Source organism: Sceloporus occidentalis, unplaced genomic scaffold, assembly GCF_023333645.1.
Source record: "Sceloporus occidentalis isolate IW3139 unplaced genomic scaffold, rSceOcc1.0.p SCAF_47, whole genome shotgun sequence".
Taxonomy (NCBI): Eukaryota; Metazoa; Chordata; class Lepidosauria; order Squamata; family Phrynosomatidae; genus Sceloporus; species Sceloporus occidentalis.
In genome coordinates, this window is record NW_028317027.1 from 1562558 (window position 1) to 1575962 (window position 13405).

At 37.6% G+C, this 13405-nt stretch overlaps 1 protein-coding gene across 1 annotated transcript in view; it reads left to right on the forward strand.

Moving 5' to 3' along the window:
* LOC149289184 (gamma-aminobutyric acid receptor subunit beta-3-like) overlaps nucleotides 1-13405 on the forward strand; it is an 84917-nt gene that overhangs the window by 39151 nt on the left and 32361 nt on the right. Inside the window, exon 4 of the mRNA XM_089490819.1 lies at nucleotides 10990-11210. Within this exon, the coding sequence (XP_089346945.1) occupies nucleotides 10990-11210 (221 nt within the window). The remainder of the gene's footprint in view (nucleotides 1-10989; nucleotides 11211-13405) is intronic.

The following is a 13405-nucleotide window of genomic DNA, read 5'->3' on the forward strand; positions in this document are numbered from 1 at the left end:
ATTGTCTCATTTATTATTATTATTATAATTGTTATTGTTGTCATTTTTTTTACTATTATTATATATTTGCGCCATCATATTCCACATTGCTGTACAATGAGTAGAGCATTCTAGAGGATGGTGCAACCCTTGAGAAATCTTGCAAGCGTACACAGGAACTAAAATCAGAGAAGAGGACCAACAGAGATCATTTGATGAGACCGTTAGTGGTGTATTTAGACATAAGTGATGAGATGTAAGTAGGGGAACAACTATGACTCTGCAGTGTAATTTTTCCCTAGCTTTGTAGACAGATAACATTAAAAATATTAAAATATACTTCAGCATTATCTGTACCATTATCTGTGTTGGTGTAAACTCAGCCATGGCAATGTGGTTAATCAATGAAAAATCACCACCTGCAATTATGACACATGACTTGCATCCACTAATTTAGATAAGCCCTTTTTTCCAGATCCATCTGGATTATTGTTGTTCCGTGGTAGACTTTCTTTGTTACTTATCAGTTTGCATGGCCGTCTAAAATAGTACATCTTGGATTTTTTGCATTGGGAGATCTCCCTGCCGATGAATGCAAAATGTTCTGCTGACAGTCTTGACTCATTGTGAGCGCTGGTACACTTATTTTGTTTGAGTGTCCTTTCTTACATTTGGGTATTTCCTTTATGGGCGATTCAGTGATCACCACCAGAAGCATTGATTAGTAGAGACACAGAAGGATCTGTACAGGCTCTCTGTTGACCCATCTACAACAGGAGTACAAGACTGCAGGACTGCAAAGCCCTACTTCTTGCTCACTGTGTGACCAGTTAAAGTGGATATTACAGTAAAACATAACAAATAAAAAGTAATAATAAATAAAAATAGAAATGAAAAATAATTAGAGCCCTCAGTCACGTCATGTTGACATCATCAGTGGTCAACTGATCCCCAGGGTGATTTATCAACAGTGCTAAAGGAAAAAAAAAAAGTCTTGCCTCTACCCACAGATAAACAAAACGTTCTTTGTTAACATCAGATGAAGTGCAGGTCATTGGACTTCTTTTTTATCCGAGGTCTTGCAGTGTAGTAGGCTGTGTGTACTACACCGAGTTTTTGTGATAAAGGAAATAACCAAGCTGTTTAACACAGAAAAAAATGGTAGATATTCCAGAAAACTATAATCAGCTTTTGAGCCACTGGAGGAAAACAGCATTTAACTTGTCTTACTGAAATGCTCTTACAACAACAAGCCTTTAAGGCATTTGAATATCTTTTTCCACCAGCTTCTGATGCAATCACAGGAGTCAAACAGCTGCAGATACATGTTTGCATTTATTTTCAGGAAACAGCAATATTGTTTCTTCTGTTGCCTTCTTCAGCTCTGTACAATATATTCAGTGAAAATATTACTAAAATGCCCAAATAAAAGCTTTGGTTTACTATTTAATTCCTAAGTGCATTGTACAAAATAGCAAACAATTCATGTATCATTAGACTATAAACATTAAAACATTGCAAGACAACCCTCTATTTTGAGCTTAACATCCTTTTTCCTAATTTTAATATAACCGAAAAATGGATATACAGTATAACAGTATACAAAGAGACAGGTAATATACTCAAATTAACACATTTAATATTTAGCAAATCCATTTTACATAGTAACATAGTAACATAGTTCATAAGGTTGAAAAAAGACCAAAGTCCATCAAGTTCAACCTATATACATATTGTGTCCCTACTGTGTTGATCCAGAGGAAGGCAAAAAAACCCTTATGAAGCAGATGCCAATTGCCCCATACCAGGGGGAAAATTCCTTCCCGACTCCAAATATGGCAATCAGAATAAATCCCTGGATCAACGTTCTGTCCCTATTAATCTAATATCCATAACTTGTAATATTATTGCTTTCAAGAAACACGTCCAGGCTCCTTTTGAACTCTTTTATTGAGTTTGCCATAACCACTTCCTCTGGCAGAGAGTTCCATAATCTCACCGCTCTTACTGTAAAGAACCCCCGTCTGTGCTGGTGTAGAAACCTTCTTTCCTCCAACCGTAGAGGATGTCCCCTTGTTATAGATACAGTCCTGGGTATAAATAGGTCCTGGGAGTGATCTCTGTACTGTCCCCTTATATATTTATACATAGTTATTAAATCCCCCCTAAGCCGTCTTTTTTCCAAACTAAATAACCCTAATTCTGATAATCTTTCTGGGTACTGTAGTCCTCCCATTCCCCTTATTACTCTGGTTGCCCGTCTTTGAACACTCTCCAGCTCCACTATATCTTTCTTGTACACTGGTGCCCAGTACTGTACACAGTATTCCATGTGTGGTCTGACTAGTGACTTGTACAGTGGTAGAATTATTTCCTTGTCGTGGGCATCTATGCCCCTTTTGATGCACCCCATGATTTTATTTGCCTTAGCAGCAGCTGCCTGACACTGGTCGCTACAGGTAAATTTACTGTTAACTAAAACTCCTAAGTCCTTTTCCATGTCAGTCGTCCCCAGTGTTTTCCCATTTAATACATATTCCCAGCCTGGATTTTTCTTCCCCATGTGCATAACCTTACATTTATCTGTGTTGAACCTCATCTGCCACATCCCAGCCCAAGCCTCCAACCTATGCAGATCCATTTGTAATCGTGCACTGTCCTCTATTGTGTTAACCACGTTACAGAGCTTAGTATCGTCTGCAAAGATTGATACTTTACTATACAATCCCTCTACAAGGTCATTAATAGATATATTAAAAAGAATAGGACCCAAAACTGACCCCTGTGGTACCCCACTAGCAACAGTAACCCACTCAGAGTATGTACCATTAATAACCACCCTCTGTTTCCTATCACTGAGCCAGTTACTTACCCACATACACACATTCTCCCCCAGCCCAAGCATTCTCATTTTATGTACCAGCCTTTTATGTGGCACCGTATCAAATGCTTTGGAAAAATCAAGATATACGACATCCAGCGATTCACCCCGATCCAGTCTTGAGCTCACCTCCTCATAAAAGCTGATCAGGTTAGTTTGACAGGACCGATCCCTTGAATTATTTTTATTCGACTAATTGCATTTGTAGGCACTAATGAATTGAAATCACTAAGAACTGCACATTACTGCCTATTCTATGTATCCAGATGCATATCATTTGTATCCTTCAACTCTATTTCTCACGTATCCAACAGTCAATGCATTAAAGTCACCACTCAAACCACTTCTGGCCTCGGCAGGCAGTGAACCAAGAGGGAGTAACACAGGGTCAAGCTGGCAATGGCGAGGCGTCCCTGGCACTTTATGTTTTTATGCTCATGTAGCATGTGGCAGGGCATACCCAGCCAGTGGCCGCACCGTACATTTGTGCAAGCCTGGACCAGAACATACGCTTCACAAACATGTGTGTCCACTGCTAGCTGTGAGAAAGTATACAAGCATTAGATCAGAGCTGCTGTACTTCCTTGATTCATGCACATCAGCCAATAAATATAATATGCTCTCATAAAACATATGTATGAATTAACCAAGCCTGCCGTTTGTTTTACCTGCTTGCCCCCTGAATATATTCATTGACATCGATGTATTATAAATGTAGTTCATATTGCATTCAGCAAAACAAAAGATTAACAAGTCAAATTGTAGCATTGCTTCAACAGTGTACAAAATCATTTTCACCAGGAAATTGACATGATGTTAACACAAGTGTTAACATGAAATCGATTGTTCATTATTTCTGCCTGTTGGGCTATCCTTACCTTGAAACTTATGAGCAGGAATAATGTTTAATCTTTAGTTATTAACTATTAATGCGGAATCTCTGGTGCACTTAATGTAGGAGCTTGTTGTAAAGTGCTTTGTGACTTCCATCTTCCCTTTCGCAATATCTGATAATACTGTGGTTCTGGCTGTTACATTGGATACTATGGCTTTTTAAACCTGATCCATTGAGAGGATTTATTATTCTAACTCAATGCGGCATTAGCTGTGACTTTTTGTTTGCTTTTATTGTTGGCCAGATTTCTTGTTGGTGTATTACTACCTGGCCCATTATTAAAAGTGAACTGTTATTAACTAAATAACTAAATCAAATAATAAAACCTTTGGCTTGTGCTTTTTGTGTATTTCTTTTGGAGATACTTAAACTAAAAGTGTGACTCATATATGCTGAAACTGGCATCATGTAGAAAAGCAAACATCAAATCAGTTCTCCGCTTTCTCTTCACCCACCATTACAAAGTATGTGTGAACCAATTAATTTAGAAACAGGGCATACATAAGAAAGTATGGAGGAACAAATCCTCTTTAACTATATGTTCCTTAACTAGAATGCATAAGATTAACCAAAATCTCTTTTAAAAAAATGTTTCAGTATTTATAATACATATAAAATGGTTTTACAAAAATGACCAATCTTTTACAGTATACCTTATATACTTACGGTTCAGTTGAGAAGGTTTAGCAGCTTGCCAGGTTTACATACATTCACCTAAGAAAACCTGATTGTGTTCATTCATAATGCTTCTATCATGGAGAATGAAGCCTTTGGTTATTCTTTTATCCCAGATAGAGGCCCCTAGACCCTTCTTAAGCCTACTTTTAAAGAATATTTCAAACATAGCTCTGAATATATTTAATTATTTTCAAATATATTTTCAATTTATATATTCATGTTTGAATATTTAAAACATAGCAGGAACCTTTACAAAAGTCCCAACCAGCCAATACATTTTATATAATACTACTCTTCAACAATGTAAAAATATTTATTTTGAAAGAATTTGCTGGTAGGGTAAACGATTTACCTAATTTCTCTATTAATTATAAAGAGCCAATGTCACTTACAAGAACGGCTAAGTTGACCCTGTAGAATGCATAGTCATACAGTGCCCTGCCAGTTTAAATGTGTGCATTGCAGGTCTGTCCATAAAGCCCCATGGGATCAGAAAGCTGTTCATGTAGTCTCTTCCATTTGAGGACAACAATGCCAACTTCTGCTCATGTGTAAGAAGGTTTCTTAGTGATAAGTGTAATAACTCAAGGGATATAAAGTCTTAGATAATTTTGATCTCTGTATTGCACACAAATAACTTCATCATAAGTAATAGACATGTCTGTGTTATATCTTAGACCTGGACACAGATTAGAATAAAAGACAGTTAGGGAAAACATTCATTGCAGTCAGAAAAACGTAATAACTTAAAATATTAAGAGGAAAAAATGTTAAATTACAATATGGACGTTCCCTGTGGCATTTATAATCGTTTGTCAGTGTAAAACATATAGTAAGAATGGGCATCAACACATATTGTAGAACATTTATTTCCATTTTCTGTGACCGCTAAGAGAATAATTCCTTAGGGCTGTCCCCTGCCTTATTTGCTGAATGTTCACTTTAGGGATCCTGGGCTCAGAGTAGCTGATTTCAGCATTCAGATATTAGCACAAAGTACACTACAGCTTTCTAAAATGTTTGCTCAGCAAGGGACAACCACCCAGAGTATGATTTTTTGCCATATTTTACAAAACAGATCTAATGTTTATAGCTCTGTGACTTTTTCCCCCCAACTGATCAATGTTAATACAATGTGTTGCATGTATTGTATTTATTGATGTCATTTTCATTAACATGTTATTCAAGTTGTCTATAAATCAGTGAGATTGGTTACAAGTTTCAAATCTGCAGACAAGTTAGTGCCTTTTTGAGGTCATGTTAAACTTGGCTTCTAACTAGAATATTGTTGGAACACACTATCCACCACTGACAAAATTAAAAAAAGGATGTCTCAGGACTCCTATTAAACCTGTTAAACCAGGCAAGCATTTATAAAACTTTGTGCAGGAGATGTTGTATCCCAATGAAGGGGGGGGGCATCTAACCAAAGCACACCCTATGTAATAGTTTTATGGCTTTTTTTGAAAGGCAGAGGAGTTGTTCTAACTGGTTTGCTGTTACCAGCAGCTTTGGGTTTAATGAGTTGTTCTAGAAGGCAGTGGTGTATTCTGGCCTAGGTCGACTAGGTCTAGGGCAGCAGGTCTTAGCTCCCTGTACAACCACTGTTTAGGATGCTGATCTCCCAATCCTTGCTATTAACACTATGGCACAGCCTCGATAGTTCACTTCCGCCCAGCACCGCACATCCTTAAAATATGGAGTGCCTGGATATGACTTCAAGGAAACACGGAGGAGGCGGCCAGGGGAGCTGCCTGATTTAGGTAGAAAGAACAGTAGCAGGGGCAGTAGCAAATGTGCAAGTTGGAAATTGTGCTTATTTGACTGCCAGCTTAACTGTACTTGATTAAAAAACTATACATCTTGAACACATATTGAACACAATTTCCTGTTTAATACAAAGGGCACTTGATGACAAGAAGGAATGCACATGCTAAAAATGCTTGATTGTGTACCTACTTTAGACAAGGCAAGAATTCAGCGCACACCCAGCGTATACCATTTAAAAACACATATCTAAGGCATCATTTTTGAATGTTGTTCGCTGGGTATGTGGTGAATTCTTGTTTTGTGTACTTACAGGTAATTATTATTCTAGCAGCAATCCAGGAATCTGAATGTGTATGCCTGTTATGCTTTTTTAGGTTGTAAGCTTTTTTTATGTACCAACATTAGATACATAACTCAGGAGGTAATTTTACATTGCACATCCAGGGCATCATCTTTCTCTTCAAATTTGTTGCGTTACTGTTGAAAACCATGAGTATGCAGCAGATAAGACTCTAAAAACAGGCTTAAAGGAGAAATGTTTTTTTTTCTGTGTGTTCAGCACGGGATTATTGAATAATAGATAGAGAAGGTACCAGGCTAATATGATATACTGAATGATGGGAAGTAGCAGGTTAATTGAAAGAAAGATGCTGGGGGATGATGCTTTTTAGTTTTGTAACAAGCCTTTGAATAGTGGAAGATGGGGTAAAATCGTATGTGTATACATTATGATGGAGATTTGGGAAGGGTACAAACTAGAACATTTCTGCTGTTTTGCAAGTCTGTGAGGTTTCTGTTAATTGACAGTTGTTGCTGCAACAACACAATACAGTAACTGCCATGTACTTTCATCCCCCATGTTCCTGTTAAGCCAGGGGGTCCTCATTAGTGAGGTAGGATGCCACTCTTCACAAGAGAAGAGGAAAAACAGGTCAAGCTAATATCCTGTCTTCATTAACAAACAGCGGACTCACAGATGCTAGATAAGAGTGCAAATATGTCCTTCTTTGTAATTTTGTTGAAGGTGAAACGCTTTACATAGGGTCAGTGTTCTGCATTGTCAGTAAGAGTGGCGCCTGGAGAATTGGTCAAAATAGTAAGGTTCCATTAGTTAATCATTAAAATGTATGCACCTCCTGAAAATTATGTTCTTTATTTTCTTACCACTTGCAGAAAGGTATTATTTAACACCTTATTGATACACAATCATCTTTTTCACTTGTATTTGAGAGTTCTGTACTGTGTGGATTTAGGGGTGTTTACTGAGACGTTGCCATACCACGGTAATCTAGAGCAGGTAGAATACATGATTTCGCGGTTACTTGATATGGAAAATACATACAGAACGTGGCAGTGGTTCAGGATCTTCTTTGACTGGTTCGGCATCCTTGTTTTAATTAACTGTTTCAGCATTTTGGGCTATTCAGATGATAGCAATGGCTAATGCCAGTAGGTCATTTTCCAGTGATTTGTTGTGATGCATATGTTTTTTCTGACAAGTCAATATTGATGCTTCCAGAAGGGTGCCTTATATTTGTTTTTATTTTGTCTGTGCAGGTTTACTATGTTGCATTTTTATTCTAGACAGCTTGGTGGTGCTGCAGCTTCAATGGAAGCCTGGTGTTCAAGGTTGTGTGATTATCTGCTGCTTAAAATGATTACTAGGAGTTTTGTCACTTCATAGTTTATGTACATACTCTTTAGGTGTCATGTATTGCGTTTTGAATTGCTGACCCTCTTACATCTTTGGTGCAGGAATATAAATTTCAGGAAACCATTACCATAGCTGGGATTGAAAAGGGATGGTTGGAAATATGGGGCAAATGGCTGCCTCAGTTCATTCTAGAGGTTGTGTAGACTTTGATGGTGTCCTGTAGCAGCTTGGAATCTGTGGGTTGGTATGGGGGTAGTTCATGGGAGCAAATTAAGTAAGGTAAAAAGGTATTTCAGATATTCAGGGTAATCTTGATTATAAGATGGCATGTGGCTCATGCATGGTGAATTTTGTAGATATGTTTGGGGAAGTGCAAAGCCCTGCCTCTTGCTTGTCCATGATTCCAGTAAGAAGATGACTTTGTTAAAAATTATAGAAATTAACAAGATTAATTTATCTGTTTATTTACAAGTACAGATTTCCTCACTTGCTTAGCATAATGATGGATGGTGCCAGAATTCACCTTATCAGTGAGCAGAGGAAAGCTCTGCAATGGATCTCTTCCTCATACTTCCTTTGTCCATTATATGGCTTGAGGCTTGCAAGCTCAGTAGTTAGGTAAAGCATTTGACATAGCTGATTTAATTAGTGGCTATTAATTTTATTAGGGCATCCTCCCTATTGACGCATACTTGATCCTTGGTTACATGACTGTAATGCAAAATAATGAGGACAATTTTATTTCTCAATAGTAATCTGTATTCTACTTCAATTAGGTTTTTGAGTTCAATTATTTCAGCATTTTGCATAAAAAACGGCAACATATAAATATCTTACTGAGTTCCTTTACATAAAGATTACAGGCAAGGTTAAAAAAAATGGATTAAACCTGACATTTATATAGTTATGCTTCTATTGGAATGTGTGACACTAGTATACATTAAAATGTGCAAAACCAATATTTTTGCATAAAGTTATTATGTGTGATTTATGATTACAAGCTCTTTTTACCGCTGTACATTCTTGACATTGGTTATTTTGTATCTTACTACTTGTCTTTGTATGATAGATGCCATAATAATTTGAAATGTCTTACTGTTGTAATTATATATACAGTATATCCTGGATTTATTACTGTCACAGGATTATGCATTTTTATTTATAGATTTTTTGTGTGTGTATTACATCCATATTGTATTTTCACTGATTTTCAGAAATTGATTTGATTTTGATCAGTGGACTGAATGTTTATTAGTTTTCTGTATCCATGGCGATGTGTATATGTCACACATCTCCATAAAAGGCTGTAAAGCTCCCAGACAGTTGCCTAGCTACAGCACGCCTAGATATGTTAGACATACTACCCGCAGTCCTCTTTCAGATGTGTTATGTAGAAACATGACAATATTTATTTTTGTTGTTTGATAGCAATTTACTTCTCAGTGTCATAAACTAAATTTGATGCATTTTTGGTGCTCTGCAAATATCTGTTATATTTTTAGTCAATAAACATTCAGCAAATATTTTTTATGAAAAGTGACAGATTTGTAATGAATGCACTTTTTTGTGGCATGCACATTGTAAGTTACCTATATTATTGATATTTTTAATTAAAATGTATATTAATAAAATTCATCATGCGGAAGAATGAAATAGTGGCTTTTTATATCAATCATAGTCATAGTGGATGGAATACCAGGGAACGTTTATTTTCCTTTGTGTTTGTCTACAGTGTGTTTGTGACTGGAAACATCTGAGCAATATTTATTTCTATTTATTAAGTACGGGAACAATGAACATAGGGAATTTGGATGGTTATACTTGAAAACATACTGTATATTGTATGTCTCAGTATAAAAGGTATAAAAATATAAAAGGGTAAAATCACAATTTGTCCTGTGAAGGACCAACCATTCCATATAAGCAAGCTAAGCAACTAACTAGAAAGCTATACTGGTAGGGGGCAACACCTTACGTTTTTTCCTATGTGCGTAGTCATGTAGGAAGGGGTGGCTAAGAAGCTGAAAACCCAAGAAACAACTGCATTTTCCACTGTGTGGAAAAAAAAAGGTGGCACATACAAGCTATTTGGGGGCAAAAGTAGCACTGTGGGAATTGTCGCTTGTGAAGTTGGGGTGCCCCCTGGCAATTTTCCTACCAGAGCCCTGTGGTTTCTAGTTATGCCATCTGTGTGGCATGTAGGCACATGAGCTCAACCACACAATAAAATATAAGGGGCTGGTGTCCAAATATTTCCAAGGGTGCTTTTCATTCCCTGTCTGACACTGCAGTAGAGCCCTGTGCGGGACTGCTTTTTTAATCCCGCTCCTGCCTGCTGCAGCTGATTTTTTTGTCCAATCCCACCCACTCCTGCAATGTGTGTGTTCCACTCCCGCCCGCTCCCGCAACATGTGTGTCCCATCCCGCCCGCTCCCGCCACATATGTGGTCAATCCCGCCCACCCCCTTTTCTCCCTCACAGCGTCTCTTCTTTTGTTCCACCCAGGAACACAGCAGAGTCACGGGAAGTCACGTAACATCACGTGACTCCACTGGGTTCCTGGGCTGAGCAAGAGAAGAGACGCTGTGAGGGAGCAGCGCGAAGGCAGCCTTACCGGGAGCCACAGGTACAGGACCCGCAGGACCCGCATCCCAATGCAGTCCTCTACCCTGCAGTAATCTATCGCTTTAAATGGGCTTGCTAAAATTGAGCATATTTCAGAGGTGGAGGTGCAGGCAATAATGGTGGACAAGCTAAGTCAGAACCAAACCAGAGCCTTATCTGTCTTACAGAGCACCTGTTTGAGGTGAGCAATGCCTCTTTCAGCTGACTGAGAAGAGTCTGCCTTTAGTGTGGTCATACTTACCTCCTATTGTGAAGTCTGTCCCAGCTAGAGGTGGTTGAAAACTTTCAAAAATGTCCTGTGCGCCATAATATTTGCATACAAATGTACAAAATATATTCATGGATACTCCTCAGTGAAGACAATGTAACTTTCCAATGCTTGGCTCATCATGTAACTGCTTATAGTTCCACTCTTTGGCCTAGTATTGTTCATTAGGAATATGGCATAGTGTTCAGCATCAGTTTATGCTTACTTCATGTTTTATTCTTTTTTTTTTTTTTTTACAGGATTATACTTTGACAATGTACTTTCAACAGTACTGGAGAGACAAGAGACTAGCATATAGTGGAATCCCTCTCAACCTCACTCTGGACAATCGAGTAGCAGATCAACTGTGGGTTCCTGACACCTATTTTCTTAATGACAAAAAGTCCTTTGTACATGGAGTTACAGTAAAAAATCGTATGATCCGCCTTCATCCAGATGGGACAGTTTTATATGGTCTGAGGTAAAGTTAAATTATTCAGTTTACTGAAGTAACTAAAGTCACATTGTTGTTTTGACAATATTTAATGGTAATCTATCTGTAACCAAGTCTTTTTGCTTCTTTTTCCGCTTCAGTAAGGGAAGATGGTTTTCATTGCTGAATTCTGTTATGGGTTTCTATGATATATAAAGATTTCCTATTAAAGATTACCTTACTTTATTTTCTGGGAAAAAATAACGATGTCAAATGCACCATGTCAAAAAGCTCACATCATCTCAAACTGGTTTCTTGAACATGAGAATGAGTTCACTGTACTCCAATGGCTTCCACAGTCACCAGATCTCAATCCAATAGACCACTTTTGGGATGTGGTAGAACGGGAAATTCACATTATGGATGTGCAGTCAACAAATCTGCAGAAACTGAAAACCATCTTCCCTTTGTCTTAGTGAAGCGGAAAAAAGAAGCAAGAAGACTTGCGTGATGCCATCATGTCCATAAGGACCAAAATCTCTGAGGAGTGTTTCCAGCACCGTGTAGAATGTATGCCACAAAGAATGAAGGCAAAAGGGGTACTAGCAAGGTGTACCTAATAAAGTGGCCAGTGAGTGTATATTTTGCAGGGTCAGCTCACACTTTCTTGCAAGAAACTTACATATGGTGAAATCAGGGAGCTGAAACTTTTAACTAAAAGCAAAGTCCTTCTTTAGTGAATAGACTCAATTAAGTTTCCTTTCTTTATTTTCCTAAAGTATTAGGATACTTTACAATAGATGTGCAAATATGCACAGCAAAACAATATATACAGAAAGAGGAACGTGCACAACCTAAAATGGATAAAAGGTATACACATTCAGATATTTTTTGTTTGTATACCCTTATTCCAGTACATTATTTTTCTATGTAAACCCCAACCTTTTAGCTCCAAAACCAGTTTAATTGACCATTCACAGAATGGTTAAGATGCAGTGCAAAGCCTACCACATTCGCCTTTTCCCTTTTGCTTTTTAAACTGCATTAAACTGAAATATCTACATACATCACTATAAATATCTACCTATCATTTGTAGTTAAAATATTTTTGTTTCTTTCCGTAAAATGTGTTTATAACATCAAGGGTCAGATAATGCCATCAATTTATTAACATTCTATTTACAGATGCAGAACATAACTACAAAAAAGCCCCTGTTCTTTCCTTGTGAACTTTACTGCCCTTATAAAACAAACCTATGGATTTGAATGCTTTGGAATTGTTGTTTAAAAATAGGCCTTATTTAGCTTCTCTGTGGGTTCTGTGGTAAAAGGGAATTGAACTTACCTCCAGCAGCTATTCTACATTTTTCTGTCAAAAATAAATCAATGAATCATTTTGTCGACACTTTTTTCTCTTCACTATAAATAGCGTATTAACCAAATGAAAGACTCTGGGTATCAGATTTAAAAAACAGAAAGAGGTGTAAATGCAAATTGTGAATTATTGGTGGCATTTACTCAGTCAGTGCAGCAGATTACATTGTGCAAATGTGTACTATTCCACTGCTAATTGACATCAAATATCTAAAACAGATGACCTGTTTTTACATTCGATTCTAGTCACAAAAAAGAAAACTGGTCATGCAAGTCAATTTGTTTCACTATAGCCAATGGAGGATTGATGGAGCCTCTAACCACTTGGGGGAGTATATACAGTGCCTTTCAAAAGTACTCACCTACCTTGGCCTTGCTGCATTACAACCTGGATTTGACATGTATTTGTTGGGGGTTGTATCATTTGAACTACACAACATGCCTACCACTTGCAAAATATTTTTTTTTTTATCAATTCTCAGTTTATTGAATAAGAAATAGAAACAACACAGTATAAACACCGGAGGTACAAAGAGCTGTACAAAATATACACATGCGTGGTGGAAGGAGCATGACAAGAGACATTACAACCATCAGGCACAGCATAAAAGGATCATAAAGGGCAAATAAATCGGGTATGTACCATCCGCACGTATAGCCAAAATACCCACAGGTGAGAATCGGCTGGGGGGATAGGGAACCGCTCAGGTGAAGAAGCTGAGAAATGAATAGTCCAGAACCGGGCAGAACAGATTGAGAAACGAAAAACAAGTAAACAAAAAAAAAAAATGGACGTAGAACATGAAGAAGAGTAGCACCCTGTGGAGCAAATCCGTAACTAGAGAATGGACACCAGCAAGAAGAAAACA